Source organism: Solanum stenotomum, chromosome 2 (assembly GCF_019186545.1).
Source record: "Solanum stenotomum isolate F172 chromosome 2, ASM1918654v1, whole genome shotgun sequence".
Taxonomy (NCBI): Eukaryota; Viridiplantae; Streptophyta; class Magnoliopsida; order Solanales; family Solanaceae; genus Solanum; species Solanum stenotomum.
Genome location: NC_064283.1, coordinates 6,506,641 through 6,527,289, shown reverse-complemented (window position 1 = coordinate 6,527,289; position 20,649 = coordinate 6,506,641). Strand labels below are relative to the sequence as shown.

Genomic DNA, 20,649 nt, shown 5'->3' with positions numbered 1-20,649 from the left:
AGTGTACAGGAGAATAGATCTGCAACAGGCACATATCAGATGTACAAAGCACAAGCATAGTACAAAAACAGGCCCTATCAGATAAAACTTTACGGCTCATCTAAAGAGTAAAAATTGAGGTATATGTTCAATGGATTTAAAATTGTCCAACAAAGCTTCAAAAAAAATGTGGTTGTTATAACCATCACCTGCTCTTCATCCAGCAAAGATAAAAAAAAAATGCACATTCCGTTGACACAGGAGGACTTGCACCAAAAGAACCAAGCTGGATGACTAAGTCACATTCATGTGCAATGTTCAATTGAAACTGTTGTTCATGCGTCAGCGACTCTAGCCCAAATATTGACATCGTCATGTCATGCTTCTTAACTAACATGATAAATTTATCATTATCCAACTCCTAGAATTTAAGGAGTTTTTATTTATTTCCCAGCAAGTAATTTCTTGATTGAGAAGACTAAATTTTAGTGGCTAAGAATGGGATTTTAGAGTCTCCTTTTCCTAAATAAATCTATCAGATCCATCTTTGTAGCTATAAATATCTACTGATCATCAATGAAAATTTGCCTCTAACAGCGGAACCAAAAGAATCCCCAGGCCTCACTTGTGGGATTTACTGGGTATGTTGTTAGTTTTTTCCCAAAGAACTTTCAGGATCGCTTAAGTCAAGAAACTTCTAAGGTTCTCTCATTATTTCCCTGTAGAGACTAAGCTTTGACATGATCAATGAAAAATTATTTCCTAACTCACACTATCTATTAAGCTTCAGATAGTCTTTCATTCTTTCAATGTAGTTGAATACGGTCAACAAGCTGGAAACTCAGTACTTTGTACTCCAATGTACGTTGTGAATACAACTACAGCTCTTTTTACAAATAAGGAATTTGGCGAAATTCTTTCTTAAGATTGACCAAAGATGATGTATTTCACATGAGGGTGGAAAAGATTTTGAGATGTTTTTGTCATTCATTCACATTATAATGAGAATTAAGACTCATCTTGCATACATTAAGGCAGCTATAAATGAAAACTGTGAGAAACATAGGAAAAGAATATTCTTGAATTGTTGTTGTGTCTACCTTATTACATTGAGACCCTATTTATAGACACACTACAATACAATCCTTCACCAAGTAGGATACTATTTACTATTCCTATTTCTATTTCTATTTCTTTCTTTTTTTTTGAAATAGGTAACTTTGTATTATATCACAAAACAGTACATGGGTTGTACTCAAACCATTATATACAGATGTCTCCTTTTCCACTTGTACTGAAACCATTCTATTTCTATTCCTATTCCTACTCTAAATAGGATTGTATAAACCTATTCCTACTCTAATAGGATTGTATAAACCTATTCTTATTCTAATAGGATTGTATAAAACAATTCATGTTCTAACAAAAACCATTTCCCCTCTTACGAAATTTTAGTCATATTAAAATGCTTAATAGAATTTCCCTTTAAATTTTTGGGAGCTGTGGAAACTTTTATAAAGGGGGATCATACTTGTTTATATATTATTAGCTATAGATTAGTGCATGTGAAAAAGAGAATAATAATAATAATAATAACAATAATAATAATAATAATAATATACTAATGTTACCAGTGTCCAAAAAAAATTTAAAAAATAATATAGTCATAAATATGCAAGCATTGTCATAAGCTCATAACCACACTTTTACTAGCAGTCTATGGGATAGAGTGATTGTTTAGGCATTCCTCTCTATTTTTATGAAGTAAGGTGTTTCATAAGAAGAGCATCAAGAAGATGCAAATTACAAAAGCTGACTACAAAAAATGGTTATTTAGGAATTCCTAAAGGCTAAAGTTTAAGAGGCTGATATTTTGTGTTAAATGACTGCTGATGATTTGAGGGAATATATTACACACACACACACATATAGCTCAATACTGGTCTTTGCACAAAAGCTTCTTCTTTCTTTTTGTACTATATTTACTTCAGTAATCTTGATCAAGGTAATGAAAACAAAATTAATACTACTTCCATTACAAAATTAGATACATGAGTAGGAACAGATTCTGTAAAAGCGCATAACCAAATTGACAGATGAATGTTCAGAGGTGCATATATTATTAAGAATTTAAAGTTGAGTTATGGTGAAAAAAGAACATGTAGATGTAGAGGTGTTCCATCTGATCATTTGACAGTGTAACAATGCAGATGTTTTAGAACATCAACTACTAATGAGATTCATGCTGCTAACGTTTGGGTGTGGAATATGTACATCCGTTTCAAAAGCTCGAATCAAGGGATGAAATTCGACCAGCAAATACATACCAACAGAAACACCATATATATAGACTTCAGGAGAGGTCGAATTAAAAAAACTAGAGAGGTCCCATGAATTGTCAATTACCAAAGAAGTTGATTCAATTACATAAAATAACTGAAACAAATGGAACAGTTGAAAGAGGGTATACCTATCATGGCCAAACTCACACATGAGAGAAAATTCTTCACAACTGAAAGGAGCAGAAATCCTTTCAGTAATGGTTAATAATCTATCGTTGGAGGGAAAAGATCCACCATGCATTGATGACTGATCATAACTGACTCGTGATTCACCAAAGTGAACAAAGATAGGAGCAAGCAGCAACTTGACAAACAATTCTGGCTTGGATCCACCATCTTTAGATAAATCAAGTGTCAACTCTTTGACCTCAACAGTAGCTTTTGGTATCTAAACAGTTCATACAAATAATCAGCATGTATGCGAAAACCATGAGAGATGACTAAATAAATTAAACAAACGCACCAGAAAGCAATTAGCAATGTAACATAATGTCCACTAAAGAACAACTTCATCTAGCTATCATTACAGTGAGATACTACACAAAGACATCAAGTAAGCAGGACACTAATTCCTCCATCAAATTCATGACACCTAACTTGAAAAAGCATTCATTCAGTCAATGTGAAATGATTTTCAAGCACCTAACGCAATAAGCATGTAAATACCATTTTCACCTGCATCACCAGTCAGAAGAATCTCCCAAAATATCCAGTTATTGATCCCTCATAATGTTCAATGCCCAAAAGTCAAAACACTATTAAGGAAAGTGTAAAATGTCTCCTTGCAATTTTATCCATATGAAATTCTTTAAGAGAGAGAGGAATAATAAACAAGAACACACTAAAATCTAAAAATCTGAATCTTACAGCTATTTAGATCTTGTCTGTAAGTTCTAGATTACATTATTAGCATTAGTATGCAGTAGATCACTAGTTTGGCCTCTTTTGTCGTTATCAATTAACATGGATATGCATATGTTACCACAAGTCAATGCACACTTTGACGGAAATCTTACAACATCACTGCAATTCTGACATGTATGAGTTAAAACTTAAAGGAACTTAGACAGCCGCCAACCACAAGCAAAAGCAATACAATTCTCCATGATTCATCACATGAACTTGCATGCAAATAAAAATTATCTCCACGAATCAAAGATGATTTAAAGATACACTTGTAAGCAAAATCTTTAGCATCCAAACAGTCATAAAATGTACTAAAGGGAAGAGCTGACAACAATAGCTAACAGTCTTTCTGGATACATGAGTAAAGTGAATGCGAGGAAATTCAACCAATAATGACCACCCATAAGACCAAGTTTAATGAGAACAATGGTTACCTTCACAACCAACTCAGTCACTGAAACAGAAAAAAATCTGGCCATATTCGCCACAACCATCCACTTCCCTCTACCTGACTTGCGAGATTTACGAGATTTTGCCTTTTTTGAGATTTTACTGGAAGCCCTCATTACTACTTCTAAATCACATATTAACACCTGTAGTTTCGGATCCCTGGATATAAAACCAACCCCAAGCTTGACCAAGGATTGCCGAATACTGAGTCTAATTTCGCCAATGGATACACTTTCAACTGCACCCTGTAAATTATTTTTCAAAGTGATATGAGATCAAATATAAATACAACTGATGAACACAAAGAGAAAATCTTGCATTTAATCGTTGCCTTATAAGTCAGTAGTCAAAAGTGGAACTTGAATCTAAGATAAACTGACAGCATCTTATTCACTCCCTTCAGCAAATTCCCTAAATGAGGGACCTCCCAAGTCATTGTGCACTCCTGTGCTTGGTGTAATTACAGTGGCAACTTCCTTTTGACAAGATACAAAAGAAGAGAAACAAAAAAAGTGATCCACATGCAGGAAAATTTCTATACTGGAACTCGAAGACATCAATCTAAGATGACAAAACGAATCTTTGAAATTTCAGAACGCCAAATTTTCTAAAAGAAAAATGTTTGCCGACATTTTTTGCAGAATCTCTCCTAACAGAGACTCCTTTTCAATCCATTTCACATTACGGAACCAGATGAGATGTGATATCACCCCAAGATATGGGCAATATACTCAGAAATTGGCCCCCCAGACATCTGACCAAATTGGATCCAAGTTGTCACTGCTCTTTTTGCTTTACCATCTAAGTCTTCTGGTTCCTCTACATTCCCTTACACTTCAAGAATGAAAAATTATATTTTATGTAGCTCGTGAAACAAAGAAGGAATCCTTGGTGTAAGATTGAACATATCTCATGGATGCCTACTAGTATTCTCTTAATCAGATCACATTTGTATAACTGTCTTCTAAAGCAACTGTGTCGGATTGTACCACATCTTTAAACACTGTAAAGCTGGCAGATGATCTGCTAACTAATTCAATACAACTTCAAAGTGCACCTATAAAAGGTTCACAATATAGCATTGATATGGTAGTAATTGTTACGCATGAATTTCACATGTAGTTAACCAGAAGATAATATATAATAAAAAGAAAAAAAAGAAAAGTAATAAGATGGACCATCGGACAAAACCCTGAAACCACACAGCATAAAATAGATAAACCCACATCAAGCTCAACCGAGAGGGGGGGGGGGGGACCAACCTTGTTGAACTTCACCCCGATATCTCTCAAGCATTTCCATCCTCCAACGCGGAATGAAACAGATGCTCCCATGGCTCGGCTTAGAATCCAAGCCAGCATACGGGAAGCAAACCTAAGACAGGAAAGTGCACAAATAAGCAGACTGCGGAAGTTCAATAAAGTTGAAGAAAAAAAAATGAAGTAATTATTCAACATCGTGAAATAGAGATTAAATACCAACTCTATTATATTTAAGTGTAGAATTAGAACTTTTTTATTTTAGCAATCTTAAAGAACTAGACTTCTAAATGCCCACGGTAAGAGCAATGGCTTGAATTACACAATAGTGCTTCCTAATTAAAGTCAAAGACATATAATAAGTATCATACTATGCACCAAACTACAACATACCCAGTGTATTCCCACAAGTGGGGTCTAGGGAGGGTAGAGTATACGCAAAAGTTCACCCCCACCTCGTGGAGCTGTAGAGGTTGTTTCTAAAACACACTCGGCTCAAGCAACACATAACAGGGTAGTTCGAAAAAGACAATATATAGGTAGAACAAGGCATAGCAAATAATAGAGAAAGCGTAGCATATGGTATAGAGCTGAATAATGTGATAAACGAAACGCAAGAAACAACAGGTACTAGCAGTAATTGAAGAACAAGAAACTACGCAAAAAATGTTAATATTATCTACCCACCAAGCCTCCCCGCAGGGGTAGTGAGACAACCCTCAACTACCTTTTACCTTTCTACTCTGACTCATTATCTCCATATCCTCTTATCTAAGATCATATCCTTGATAAGCTAAAGTTGTGTCAAGTCTTGTCTAATCACCTCTCCCAGTACTTCTTCATCCTACTCTACCCCTCATTAAACTCACCCATGCCAACCTCTCACACCTCATTACCAGATCATCTGCACATTTTCTCTTCACATGTACAAACCATCTCAGTCTCGCCTATTTGGTCTTGTCCACTATAGAGGTCACTCCTACCTTCTCCCGAATATCTTCATTCCTAATTTTATCTCTCCCGATATGCCCACACATCAACCTCAACATCCTCATCTCTGCAACTCTCATCTTCTGGACAAAAAAGTTCTTAACTGGTCAACACTTAGCCCCATACAACAAAGTCAACCTACCTACCACTTTGTAGAGCTTACCTTTATGTTTTAGTGGTATCTTCATATCGCATAAAACTCCTAAAGCGAGTATCAATTACATCCACCCCGCACCAATACGATGTGCGACACCACCATCAATTTCCTCATTTCCTTGGATTAAAGACCCTAGAATATAATGCACCAAATTGAGCAAGGAAAATAAATACATCATTGCAACATGTTATTCAAGGACACCTGAGTTGGTGGTTTTGTCACCACGCAGCACATTACACATTAGCATATGAAATGCTATATATTCCTCCAAAAAAAAGTGGTTTTATGAAGTCACTAGTTCATTGATGTGATTAGTTAAAACTACGAAGCAAAGCGTACACAAACTAGAGATGTCACTTTTCTCTTCATAAAGAGTGTCAGTTTATCTTGACGAGAGTATCAATTGTGCTCTAAAAAGAAAATGTTATTAAAAAAGTGTTATTGATATGTACAATACAATATTTTCTACTCCTTCAGAGGCTCCTTGTTTCTCTCTATCCATGTGTTTCCATGAACGCTAGAGGAGTAACTTCTCATGTTCTTCTTCTCCACGTATTACAATAAATTGAAGGGAAGGGAAGCAACAGTAGTAGTAGACGATTGCATCTTCCACCACATACTTACACAAGCACTAGCTAATGTAAATTGTCACTTTTCTCTCACGTTCTCCGTTATTCCAAGGCTCCCCATGTTGTTGTCCGTGAAAGAAAGAAAAAAAAAAGGAAGTTTCTTGCTTTAGGGACTCGGGACTCGTATGAAAGCAAGACAAATCCATATATTCTATAGAAATAATACACTGTGAAGATCATACTTCTGCCCTCCCATATGACCATATCGATATCAGTTCTATGAGTTAGATTTTTCTTGTAAAGTAATTCAAGCCGACTATTAAGTTCTTCCATTTCCCAATCTAACAAAGTTCTTCTAAAATTTAAATACAAAAGTACTTCTCTCTACTCCTTGCATGGGCCAATACTGTTACTTGATAAGCTGGAAATTCTGGAAAGATCAGAGGTTTCACCATTAACTGATTGTAATTCTACTACCTTCTTTAAGAATGATATTCCTTCAAAATCTTCCCACTGTTTCTAAGCATGTCCATGGAGCTACACCATATACCTTATTTAAGAATGATAATTACGGCCCTAAACACTTCGGCCAACTAATTAACAAAAGATGTACAAAATGTATAGGTTGTGCATACTTATACTAAATATACATATACTATACATATCATATAGTACACTACACACATAATGTAAATATAAAGAAAAATACAACTTCATACTTTTGGGCCATCGAGTTTACAAAATATGTACACAATGTAAGGTAGTCTATACTTAATACTAATATGCATATAATATACATACATATACATATAAATATAATATACATACTTATACATATTTGTACATACTTAGATATATATATAATATACATACCACATATATATATAATATACATACCACGTATACATATAATATACATATATATAAGCAAAATATAAGTAGCATGTTTTGTTTGGTTGGTCATAAGAAAAGCTTGCCTTACACATGAGGCATTACAAAAAAGGGGGATGTAGTTTTGCTCTAGATGCTTTATGTGTGAGCAAAAAGCAGAAGTAAATAATCATTTGTTCATTCACTGTAAAGCAGCTTCAAAATTGTGGAATATGTTTTTGTGTATACTAGGGGTTAGCTGGGTGATGCCAAAGACAACCATGGAGCTCCTTAATAGCTGGACAAGAATTGGCAACAGAGGGAAAAGTGAAGATTGGTGGAAGACTATTCCAGCATGTATATGGTGGACTCTATGGCAAGAAAGGAATGCTAGGTGTTTTGAAGGACAAAATGATAGTTTCAGAAGATAGAAATGAAATGCTTAAGTCTCTTATTTTTTTGGTGTAAGCAAGAGTTGGTAGGGGAAAGCATAGAGATGGTCGATTTTAAAGGAAACTTGTAATTCATCATCCCTTGGATGATGAATTTTTTGTGAATACAAAGTTACCCTTATCTCAAAAAACATATATACGCAAAATATACACATCATATACAACAGAGTGTATATGTAGCCTATACTTCGGCCATGTTAGGTAAATTAGATGGCTGATTGGTATAGATTGGTCACCATCCCTACATTTTTGGAGGTGGCCAGCATTACTAGGAATACAAAGCTACCAATTTCAAAGAAAAACATATGTTAGGAAAATGTAAATAACCAGGCAAATGTAGTTATACTTGGGACTATATAGCTTGCAGCATAGGATAGTACACTAGACGTATTAAACTATGTATTAGTTATTATAGTTCTGTCACTTTTCTTTGGTTGTCCCAATAAGCTTTGGATTAGTTATGCATTGTTTGGTTACTATTTTTATCGTCTTGAAAATAATATCCACAAAACTTATGCAGGAATATATGTATTATTTTTTGAGAGGGAGAATATGGAATAAGAATGTGGGAACCAGCAATACATGGGTGAAAGCTATTAAATGATGAAAAATACTGCACGTAGTAACCAAAAATTTGTTAAAAAAATAAAACCATATTTTAAAATATACACTAAATAGTAATTTCAATATAATCCATGAATTATTAATCCCTACATTACAATCCGTCAATCTCTATGTTATAATTCATGCATTATCCTTGCATAACTTGTTTATAAACCAAACGATTCCTTAGTTTTTTTTAGATGAAGTATGAATATCATTAACAAAAGAGCATTAACTAGCCCGAATACAAAAGTATACCATAAACTAGATAATCTTACAAAAATATATGATTTTCTACGAAAGTCACCAATCATCTATACAAAAGTAACCACATGGGTGCAGCAAAAAGAAATAAGAGGAAAGAGGTTATTTCTCAAGTGTACGAGATCTTTCTCTATTCCACCAAAAGTTCTCATATTCCTCTCTCTCCATATGGTCCACATCACTGCTAAAAGTGCAGCTTCACATGCCCTACATCTCCTACTCCGTCTTCTCAAGCCAAGCTAAAAATTGTCTCTTTCATAGTTCTCGGCATTACCCACTCAAAACCAAACAATCTCATCAGCTCCCCCCATTACGAAGATGCTACTCGACAACATAAAAGTAGGTTACGTCATCCCCGGATTCTTTGCACATGAAGCACTAACTAACACTAGTAAATTTTCTCTTCCTCAAGTTCTTCGTTGTCAAGATCACTCTCTTGTGGTTAGTCAAGTGAAGAAGCACACCTTTTTGGGTACTCTAAGAATCCCTTTCGAGGTATGTGGAAAAACAATTTCCTCTCTCAAAAGCTTCACATATAGGACTTAACATAAAAGACGCAATTTCCCTCTTTTCAGAACCCCTTAGTGTAACGCAATTTCCTTCTTTTCACAACCCCTTAGTATAAGTTCCCCTATTGAAAATGAACATATATGCACATGCACTTTGTAAAATGCACCTATAAAATGAATCAGGTTCTATATTTATCATTAAACTCCTTCCACTCCAACAATGTCACTTAGACTTGAATAAGGCCGGTTCCATATTTATAGCATTTAGTACCCTCTAAATTTTGGCTCTTCAGTGGAGCTATTAAGTGTGTGATGTAGACATGCGTCACGATTTCAATTTTGTGGGAACTAAGTTTGTATTAAAAGGTTGAAGGAGCAAACTAACTTTCCACCAAGTTTCAAACCTTGAAACATCCTGAGTTCCAAGATCACTTTATAACCCTTGACCATAGGTGCAAACTATTTATCTTGTGTTTCTCTTGTGAGGATTCATACACTTGATCTCCACTTGCTTGGAATTGAGGTGTATTTGTTGTTGGTTTTCTTCTATTAGAATTATGGTGCAATCGGTAAGGTGTTTGATCACCTCATTAAGAAAGTTGTAGATATTGATGTGAGGGATCCAACACATGAAGAGAAGATTGTTGCTCAGTTGTGTAGCATTTTATGACAATCTATTAATACTAAGTTGATGGTATTTTTTCAACTATTCTACATCAATTCTAGAAAAGGATCACACAAGATATTTCTCGCTTTTATGGTGTTGTTTTTGAAATGACAAACTAAAAGACGCAAGAATTAGGACATCTCCACTTAGACGGGTATGCGCAGTTATGGAGAATTTGCTAAATTGATGTCATTCACCATCACAATGTTTTTAAAAGCGGAGTGAAAAAAAGATGACAAGGTTTATGAGGTTTGAAGCGTAAAAATGAGAAGTGGAGCATGCTTTTTTGAAGTGAAGTGAAGTGCACAATTTATGAAAAAATAAAAATACCTAACATATATAATTCTAGTTCTATAAAAATTAGATTGAAGTTACATAATTATTTTCCGCATCCAAAATACCATGAAGTTGATATTAGTCCAACTCCTCAAAGTTGAGATCCAAAAAACAGATGCATCTTGTTTGGATCACTTTGTGGGTCATTGTTTAAAGTGCACATTTTCTCTAAAACACAGCCTTCTCCCATGAAGCGATACCCCCTCGCTTCGCATCACTCCATCGTTTTAAGCAACAATGCAATGGCTTTTAACAACGATGCACCATCAGCATTGGGAAACAACGAAAGCAACGATATAATATAGTTTAGTTATCAACACTAGCCGAATTTCCAGGTGGTCTGCTTGGCCAGATTTTGGCTAGTTTTATAGTTCCTACAATAGATGAATTTTTCTCTTGCTTGTCGTGCTCTACTACACCGTGTAGTCATATGGTGGTTTATCACAACTGGCTCTTTTACCCTAATATCTCATTTTGTCACAACTACATACTCTTTGTTTGATAAGGTAAATCATCTTTATTAATTTTGCATCCAATTGATACATGCATACTCTTTTTTCGTCCTCAAGACTGGAGAATCAGATGAGGCCATTTTGGAAAATTATGACCAAGTGTAACCATTAACCCAATATTCTCTTATTTTTGTCAAAGGTAAACCAATAAGTTTCTTCAATAACAAGCGAGTAAGCAAACACATATACATAAGCAACCTATGTCGCTCAAACGAATAATTTTGCTACTTGAGTCTCGCAGCCCATCCTTGAACCTTGAGTCATTGATCAAGTGTCTCTAATTTTATTTCTGGTGATAAATCTCTTTTACCAACCATTATTTAATAACAGTTTCCAAACCAAGGCAACTAGAGTTGATCTCATTGTCCATTCACCTTCGCAAAAGGATCCCAAAGTCAACTAGAGTTGCTCTTGAAAAGCCCTAACCCTCTTTAATTTTAAATTATCTTCTTTACGTTCCACGTTATCCCTTTAATCTTATATCACTAAATCGTTTGGCTTGTTTCCTAACTATTCAATTACATTCTTTCATAATCTAATACATACAAAATCATAGAACAAATCTAGTGATAGGCACATGGCACACCTTTTATCCCTTACTTCCTTGCTTTATGTGCAAAAATTTGGGTGAAGATGTCAATCACCTCCTCTTACATGATCGGGTAGTGTGACATTTGTGGTGGGAAGTATTGTGTTGGTTGGGTCTTCAGTGGGTGCTGTCAGGCATGGACAGAGAAGGCGCAAGGCGTGGATGTTGCTCCATTAGAACTTATGAGGATTGTTTGGAGAGAGAAAAATTAGAGAGTTTTTAATAGTATAGAAAAGGAATCTCCGTCAAAAAGAAATAGCCTTTTGCCCCTTATTTTCTTTTGGTGCACCCATGAGATCTGTGCTTTCACTGATCGGCGTTCCCCAGACCAGAACTGAAAGGGCATACCATCCCCCGAAGGATTATCGGGCATTCCTTCATGTCGGGAGGAGGAGAAGAAGAAGAAGAAGATAAGGACAACTTTCTTTCTTCCATTCCACTCTTGCTCCAATCCCTGTATGTATAGAAGATTGGGTGTAGTTCGTAAAAAGTCATACTCCCCCTGTCCCAATTTATATGACTCACTTTCCTTTTTAGTTAGTCCTAAAAAAAATGACACATTTCTATAGCAAAAAATAATATAACTTTAAAATGTGTATTTTACCCTTAATGAAATAATTTATAAACACACAAATATCTATCACTGTTTTTAGACCAAGAGTTTCAAAAATCTTTCTTTCCTAAACTCTATGTCAAGTGACTCAAGTCAAACTACCTCTTATAAAATGGGATGAAAGGATTGCGTTTTTTGTAAGATTTTCTATGTTTTGGTATACTTCTTGTATGCATGTGTTTTATGCCCTTTGTTTATAAAATCTTATTTCTTGATCAAAAAAAGTTTTTTTCCAGCTTCATTAACGAGTATCCAAAATAAACTTGATCAAACATTGTTTTGAGTTGTTCCATGTATTCCAAACTTCAAACAGATTAGGAATACATATTTTCACATTATTCTAGGTGATATTGCACTAGACTATCCTTTCAAGTCCAACATTCTATGGCTTCTCATTAAATTATTCATCAAACATTCCGTACCTATGGCACAATAAAGGGATAGGAAGAATAGACATTTCTTTGAGATCGCTCGCACATTCCTCAATCTGTCTCTATGTTTTGTTGAGTATCCACATAAAGTAGTTCTTGCATTCTATAATCAAATTATCGTATCTTAATTTCAAACCTATCCAAAAGACCAAGGACAAACCATCAACGATTGGTAGAAAGAGACCCACTTTCCAAGTGAACTAATCTCGATGCCAAGAAATGAAAGACAAAAATAGAATAGTACGAGAATACTTCACTTATCTCTCATGGGTTTAGTAAGGGTCTCCAAAGAGGTTTTCATCAAAAAAAAAAAAAAAAAAAAAAAAGGTCTCCAAAGGGGTTTAAATGGTTTGGGCTAATTCACTCATGGCCTTAAGTTTTTGAATGGAATGCGCATATTCTGTCAAATGTTATTAGAGCCAATGCCCCTTGTTCTCCTTGACCTTAAACCATAGTTTTGTGAGAGTCCATTTCAGAACACATTCGGTGGGGGCTATCCCCAGCCGTGNTAACAAAGTCCAACATTCTATGGCTTCTCATTAAATTATTCATCAAACATTCCGTACCTATGGCACAATAAAGGGATAGGAAGAATAGACATTTCTTTGAGATCGCTCGCACATTCCTCAATCTGTCTCTATGTTTTGTTGAGTATCCACATAAAGTAATTCTTGCATTCTATAATCAAATTATCGTGTCTTAATTTCAAACCTATCCAAAAGACCAAGGACAAACTATCAACGATTGGTAGAAAGAGACCCACTTTCCAAGTGAACAAATCTCGAAGCCAAGAAATGAAAGACAAAAATAGAATAGTACGAGAATACTTCACTTATATCTCATGGGTTTAGTAAGGGTCTCCAAAGAGGTTTTCATAAAAAAAAAAAAAAAAAAAAAAGGTCTCCAAAGGGGTTTAAATGGTTTCGGCTAATTCACTCATGGCCTTAAGTTTTTGAATGGAATGCGCATATTCTTTCAAATGTTATTAGAGCCAATGCCCCTTGTTCTCCTTGACCTTAAACCATAGTTTTGTGAGAGTCCATTTCAGAACACATTCGGTGGGGGCTATCCCCAGCCGTGCTTATTCACATATTCTTGAAGCTATGCAAAACCATACTTTTGCAACATGGCACAAACCATATCAGTAAGTTCAGTACAGAAGAAATCTTACAGGGCAAACACAAAGAAAATACAAGTTCAGTAAGAGAAACAAAGAGATATTGTTCAACTACAATTATCATGCTATCACATGAGAAATAATTTGGATTTCTTTACATAGAAAGCCACATAGAGTCTCTTCAACTTAGTTAAATCCCAATCCCTCTTGCCGCAAAAAAAAAAAAAAAAAAAGAGGAAATTGCTCGCTCTAATCTGGTAAAAACTACAAAATGCTAGTTCAATCGGAGCCTATAATGTGTAGTTCAAACAAATTGCGTCAACTCATTTCCATTGCACAATTCAACAAACAAAAACATAAAGCACATATGAGATCAATCAATTCAAACAAGATCACAATACATTATCATCAACAACACGTAAACACCAGTCAATTGATAATCAATACAACTTTGACTCAGATTGACTTACACGAAAATACTCCATAGTATTATAGAAGCAAATAGGAATCCAAATAGAAACTTCGCCGGTGAAACATCCATTGCCGGCGTCCGTCCACCCGTCCGATCCTCTAATAATTTATCCCCTTCTTCAACTGTTATATCATTTGCTTAAACTCCGATTCCACCCCCCGAAACAACTGAACTACTCAAAGAGAAAACAAGGAATTGAAGTTTTACATCATGTTCATAGTGTAGAAACGAAGATCAAATGGTGAATTTTGGGAGAGAAGATTCGAGAAGAAAAGGGGAAGAAGGTGAAAAATAGTAGAGAAAGTGGAAACGAAGTGATGAATAAAAAATATATATATATTTATAATTTAAGGAAAAGAAGAAGAAAGAAAAAAAAAGAGATGGATCCGGAGAATAAAGATATTTTGCGATTTTATTTTAGAGAAGAAATAGGGGAGAAAGTGGTGTATCACTCTTTTCTGTGTTTTTTTTTTTTTAACTTGGAGAAATGGAGAAGACAATTGAGTTGGATCGGGTGTGGTGGGATGTACGGGGAACTATTGTGATTATTTTTTTATTTTAATTTATTTATTTGTTTGTTTTTATTTATTGGTTTCTTTGATGGACGTGCATGAAATGTCTTTGTTTAGTGTTAATTGACTAACTAGTCCTTTTTGGGATTTGAGCTTTTTAATTTTAATTACATTTTTTGTAGTAATAGTTTTAATTACAATTGAAGCTTGTTAAAGTGGTGGTGTTTGTTTGAAATTTTATGGTTGTTATAAAATATGTAAAAATTATTTTGATTAGTTTGTGTGTGGAGAAGAAGAAAGAGTAATTTGTTAGTCAAATTTAATTTTAGAAAATAGAAAAAATGTGAATATAAATAAGGTAAATATCAATAGTTTTTCCTTTTCCTTTGTGAAGTTATGACCATAATAAATTACCATCATTAAATATTTGAAATTTATATGTTTGTGATACTATTAATGATTACCATAAATATTTTTATATTTGTTTATATACATGATAAAATTCTTACACAACAGATTGAGTATATATAATTGTTATGTAAACGAGTTTTATAAAAAAATACACTACTATAATGAATGTCACTATTACTATAAGTAGGTTGTTATTATGGAGGAGAATCATTAATTGGACAAAAAAAAATTTACTTTTGAAGACTTGCCTACAGAAAATAGCGAATTACTTTCTGTCAGGTTCAGGAATTCTACTTTCTATTACTTTCTATTTATTTTTTTATTTTTCTGAAAGTAGCGCTACATATAACATGAAAAGAAAAATAGTTTTAGAGAATATTAAATTGTTATAACGAATGGTTGTTGGTGACAACAAAGTTTAACTATAAGTGACTAACCCTTGGAGTCAAGGGCGGAGCTACAGTGTGTTGAGGGTGTCCAATCGTAAAATTATATTGTACACCTAAATAAAATGTTGTTCAAAATGTTAAATTTAACACTTTGGACACCCTTAACACAATGAGTTATTGTGGCCGGAGGCTCTCTCATGGAGCCCAGACGCGCAAGTTCGAATCCATGCAGCCACTCATCTTTATAATCATTTTTAAAGAGCTCATATTTAATTATTCCAATAACTAACTAAGGTATTTAAAGGACTTTCTAAATAATAGTTAGTAAATTTCTTAGAAATCTATAAATTAAAAATCTAATAAAGCTAATTGAATTTTCAATGAATTTGATTTTTTTTTTATTTTCATCAAAGTTTGAAATAAAACTTAAATGTAATTATTTAATTTAAAGTTAATAAACAAATTCTAACATTTGTACAACGTTGTTAAAAACGAACAAAAGAAGACCTCGTTTGATTCTGTTTCCATTCTTCATGTCTCTATATTGTTGTCGTCACCAAGGACTAGTTTAAGTTTAAAACGTAAAAATGATTTCATTTTAAGTTGAACCCCCCCTCCCCCCCACCTCCCCTCTCCTTTTTAAAAAAAAAACTTTGTTCATTTACTTCATATTAAATTAAAAACAAATATTAAAGCTACATATCATACGATTTGATTTTTAAAATTTTGGAACATTTATTCATAAAAAAAAGGGATAATTTCAGAGACCTCCCCTCAGGTTCGACTATATAACAATAATCTCCCTTGTGGTTTGAGATATAACATTCATCTCCTTTATTGTGATATTTTTGTAACGAAACTATTTTAAATTATATATTCTCCATAATTTCCCGTAACTACCCTTATTATCCGCATTTTATTAGAAATTTAGGTTCTTAAATATAAACACTTCTCAATTTTATTTCAAACTGAAAGATGATTATAAGGAATGATAAGTGATTACTTGATACCAACATATAATATCAAACTCCCTGGCATGTGTATTTGTTAGCTAGGACATATCTGCAGATTGCAGCAGTTGAAGTAACAAATTTTACCCTTTAAACTTTAAGTGAACATATATTTCCAAAATAAAAATTAAAAAATAGAATAACAATCAAACTCATAAATTTTGAGGTGGAGTTTACGTTAATTTTATGGTTGGAAAAGTTACAATAGCTTATGAACCAATATGAGGACATGAAATTTATATTTTACTCATTATTTCTTATTAGCAAAAGTTTAAAGGAAAAAAATAATAATGTTTTATGCAGGAATGACATTGATTTGCTACACACAAAGATGATTGTTGCTTGAAATTTTCTTCCGTTTTAAAAAGGGATAAGGGTCTGAAAAATATCTCAACTTTGATCGGATTTGCTGTTGTGATACTAAACTTTCATGAGGACCTATTATCTCCCTAGACTATTTAATATGGTATTCAATAGTCTAGGGAGGTAATAGGTCCTTATGAAAGTTTAGTATCGCAACAGCAAATCCGACCAAAGTTGGGATATTTTTCAGACCCTTATTCCTTTTAAAAACTTTGAGAGGAGATTTATATTTTAAAAGTAGAATATAATAAAAGATGGCAAATAAGAATAGTTTCGGGATAGTACGGATAATTTATCATTTAAACTAGTTTCATTACAAAAATATCAGAATAAGGGAGGTGAATGTAATATCCTAAACTACAAGGGAGATTAATATTATTAAGCCAAACCTGAGGGAATGTCTCTGAAATTATCCCTAAAAAATATTAATATTGCATAGTTCGATTTTGAATTTTTCAGTGCACCCATTCATCAATTTTTTTTTCTTATATAATTCTTGGACACCCTTCATGAAATTTCTAGCTCCGCCACTGCTTGGAGTTGAGACCATTTGGTCCGATGAATTGTTATAACGAAATATTGTTATAACAAATTTTTGTTAGTGACAATGAAGTTTAACTGTAATTGACCAATCCTTAAGAGGTAAACTATTTGATCTTATTTTAGTTTATACATGTTGGAATTAGCTTTATTATGTATTTGGTTGAAGATATTAATTGTAACTGAGATAACTTTATACCACAACAATGAAGTTTAACTGTAATTGACCAACCCTTAAGAGGTAAGACTATTTGATCTTATTTTAGTTTATACATGTTGGAATTAGCTTTATTATGTATTTGGTTAAAGATATCAATTGTAACTGAGATAACTTTATACCACAATTATTGTATTATATATCTCATATAGATAGTTGAACAATCCTGATTGTAATCATGGTTATAGTCTCAAAATATCTCGATTTTAAATGAATCTTCTGGTTTATAAAATAAAAAATAATTATTTTTTTGCAAAATTAAAGAAATCTATCTCAGGTTAGTATCTAAAATTGAAATATATGTTAACCCAAATGTCTTATTGCATCTAATTGAATATTGACCTTTTGAATCATAATTTTACTGAAATAATATCTTTGTTAGTTTCACTCACCAAGATAAAACGAATAAGAAAAAGTAAAGAAACACGTTAATGACTCGTGATTGTAAAATAATGTAATAAAATATTTTCATAAATATCAATTTTATTTATTCATCGCTCACAAAATAAAATTACTATCAAAATTTAAGGCCCTAAATATTTCTATATATCATTTTACAAATATATTTATAGTTTTATAAAAGTTGAAATAATATCAAAGTTTGTTAAATAACTTCAATATAGAATTTTGCATTATTACCAAACGAAGAATTCTTGGCCAAAGTTTTTCATGTTTGAATTTATTACTTTTGAGTTTTGAGACATAATTAGAAGCTGCTTGTAATTATTTGGATAACGAGACAAGACACTGGAGCAAGAAACTTGTCTAGCTTTTGAGAATTTGACATCAAAACTTATTACTTTCAACTCAAATCATGTTTGTTAAATCAAAACAAACTTAATTGATATTACATATCATGTTCACAAGATAAAAAAGAAGAAGAATATACTCGATGAAAGATGAAGTTATATTCAATTGACAAACGACTTGAAATCGCATATATTTCCAACATCGATGAGGAAGTTTTTCATTCAAACATGGATAGTAATAAGATTTTCACCTTTGAATCTCAACGGGCATAATACAAATTTCATAAACAATAAACATATTGGAGTATTAATACTGAGCTTAATTTGACTGATGAAAAATTAAAATAATATTATTATATATTTATTTATTGCTAGAGTATATATTAAATTTACCATATCTTATTACCTATAGTGTGCTAAAAATAATAAGTTTAATACAAATTATGTCACTAATTTGAAATGGTAGATATTAGGTATTCTTTCAAGCGACAAAGTTATGATTTTTATTAAGGAGTATAAAATTTGAAGAAATAGACACATAATCAGTCGAACAGTTTGACATCTACTCTCTCTCTTTCTATATAAATTATTTTAATCATATATAAATATTACTATATAATTTTGAAATAAGTATTAAAAATATACCTAAACTATTCCTTTTTTTCGAGTTTCATATCTGAACTATTGAGAGTGTGAGTTTTATACCTAAACTATCACTTATTAGTTTGAGAAACACACCCCTCTCTTTTATAACACTCTCATCATGGTATGTGTAATACACTCTCTTTTATTTAATTTTTTTTGTCACATTTCCACCTTAACAAAATTAAATAAATTATTAGCATTCATTAAAATTAAAGATTAAAAAATTATTAATCCCAAAAAAAAAATTTTTTTTTATAAAATAAAATGTAAAATATTTTTATTACCCCACTCGATCACTTCCTCTCACCGTACCTCCCACCCCCACCCCACCTCGCCCATGATTTTAGTTTTTTTTTGTTTAAATTTCTTTTATAAAAGTATTTAATTTTTATTTACTCCCCCACACTCCTCTCAAATACTAATTTGTTTTTTTTTTAATAAAATAATTCTACTCAATTCACCTAATCTTCCGCTTCCAATTTTTTTTTCGTTTTATATATATATATCAAAAATATTTTTTACTTGCCGTCACATGACTTTTTTTATAATAAATTTTTTATTTATGTTATATTCGGTACACAAGTAGAAAAAATTCCTAAAAATCTAACATAAATGATAAAATAAATAAATAAACTATGAGCGGAGCGTTAAATAAGATGGGGTTAAAATAAAATAATATCATTTTTTTTGGGGAATGAGTGGGTGGTTTTTTTTTTTGTGAGGGGGCGGGGGTGGTTGGAGGGTGAAGTATGAATTTTTAAAAATATTTTATAAAGGAATTTTTTTTAAAGAAAATAAAAGGATGGGGTATTGTCCTCGGGGGATGTACGGGAGGAGGTGGTGGAGTGGAGTAAGAAAAATAATTTAAATTTTATTTTTAAAAAAATGATTTTTTTGGGATAAACTTTAATATTTAATTTTTAATTAATATTAATAGTGAATTATTTAATTTTGTCAAGGTGAAATAATTTATCTATGTGGTATATCATGTGTCAAGATATTTTCAAATAAAAAAGAGTGCATTACACACATGACACACCACTAAGGTGTGTTTTTCAAACTAATAANATGAGCGGAGGGTTAAATAAGATGGGGTTAAAATAAAATAATATCAATTTTTTTGGGGAGCGAGTGGGTGGTTTTTTTTTTTTTTTTTTNGGGCGGGGGGAGGTGGAGGGTGAAGTATGAATTTTTAAAAATATTTTATAAAAGAATTTTTTTAAGAAAATAAAAGGATGGGGTATTGTCCGAGGGGGGAGGTACGGGAGGAGGTGGTGGAGTGAAGTAAGAAAAATAATTTAAATTTTATTTTAAAATAAATTATTTTCTTGGGATAAACTTTAATATTTAATTTTTAATTAATATTAATAGTGAATTATTTAATTTTGTCAAGGTGAAATAATTTATCTATGTGGAATGTCATGTGTCAAGATTTTTTCAAATAAAAAAGAGTGCATTACACACATGACACACCATAGTTCTCAAACTAATAAGTGATAGTTTAGGTATAAAATTTATTCTCTTAATAGTTCAAATATGAAACTAAAAAAATGAAATAAGATAGGTGCGTTTTTAAACTTATCTCTATATTTTTTTGTCAAAAGATTAGAATAAACTGCTGAGCACATGGTAACTCGCCCTTGCTCTCAAGGTTCAAAGATGGACCTTTGCATATAACCCCATATAAACCCCAAATCATAACCCACTCCTTTTTTTTTTCCTTCTA

General features: G+C 32.6%; 1 protein-coding gene across 1 annotated transcript in view; it reads right to left on the bottom strand.

The window, feature by feature from the left end:
* Nucleotides 1-14,379, bottom strand: part of LOC125856877 (protein SABRE) — a 49,485-nt gene extending 35,106 nt beyond the window's left edge. Inside the window, exons 1-4 of the mRNA XM_049536527.1 lie at nt 14,086-14,379; nt 4,940-5,051; nt 3,662-3,922; nt 2,450-2,709 (exon numbers count right to left, since the gene is read on the bottom strand). Of these exons, the coding sequence (XP_049392484.1) occupies nt 2,450-2,709; nt 3,662-3,922; nt 4,940-5,051; nt 14,086-14,156 (704 nt within the window). The 5' untranslated portion in view covers nt 14,157-14,379. The remainder of the gene's footprint in view (nt 1-2,449; nt 2,710-3,661; nt 3,923-4,939; nt 5,052-14,085) is intronic.
* Between the last annotated feature and the right edge of the window lie 6,270 nt (nt 14,380-20,649).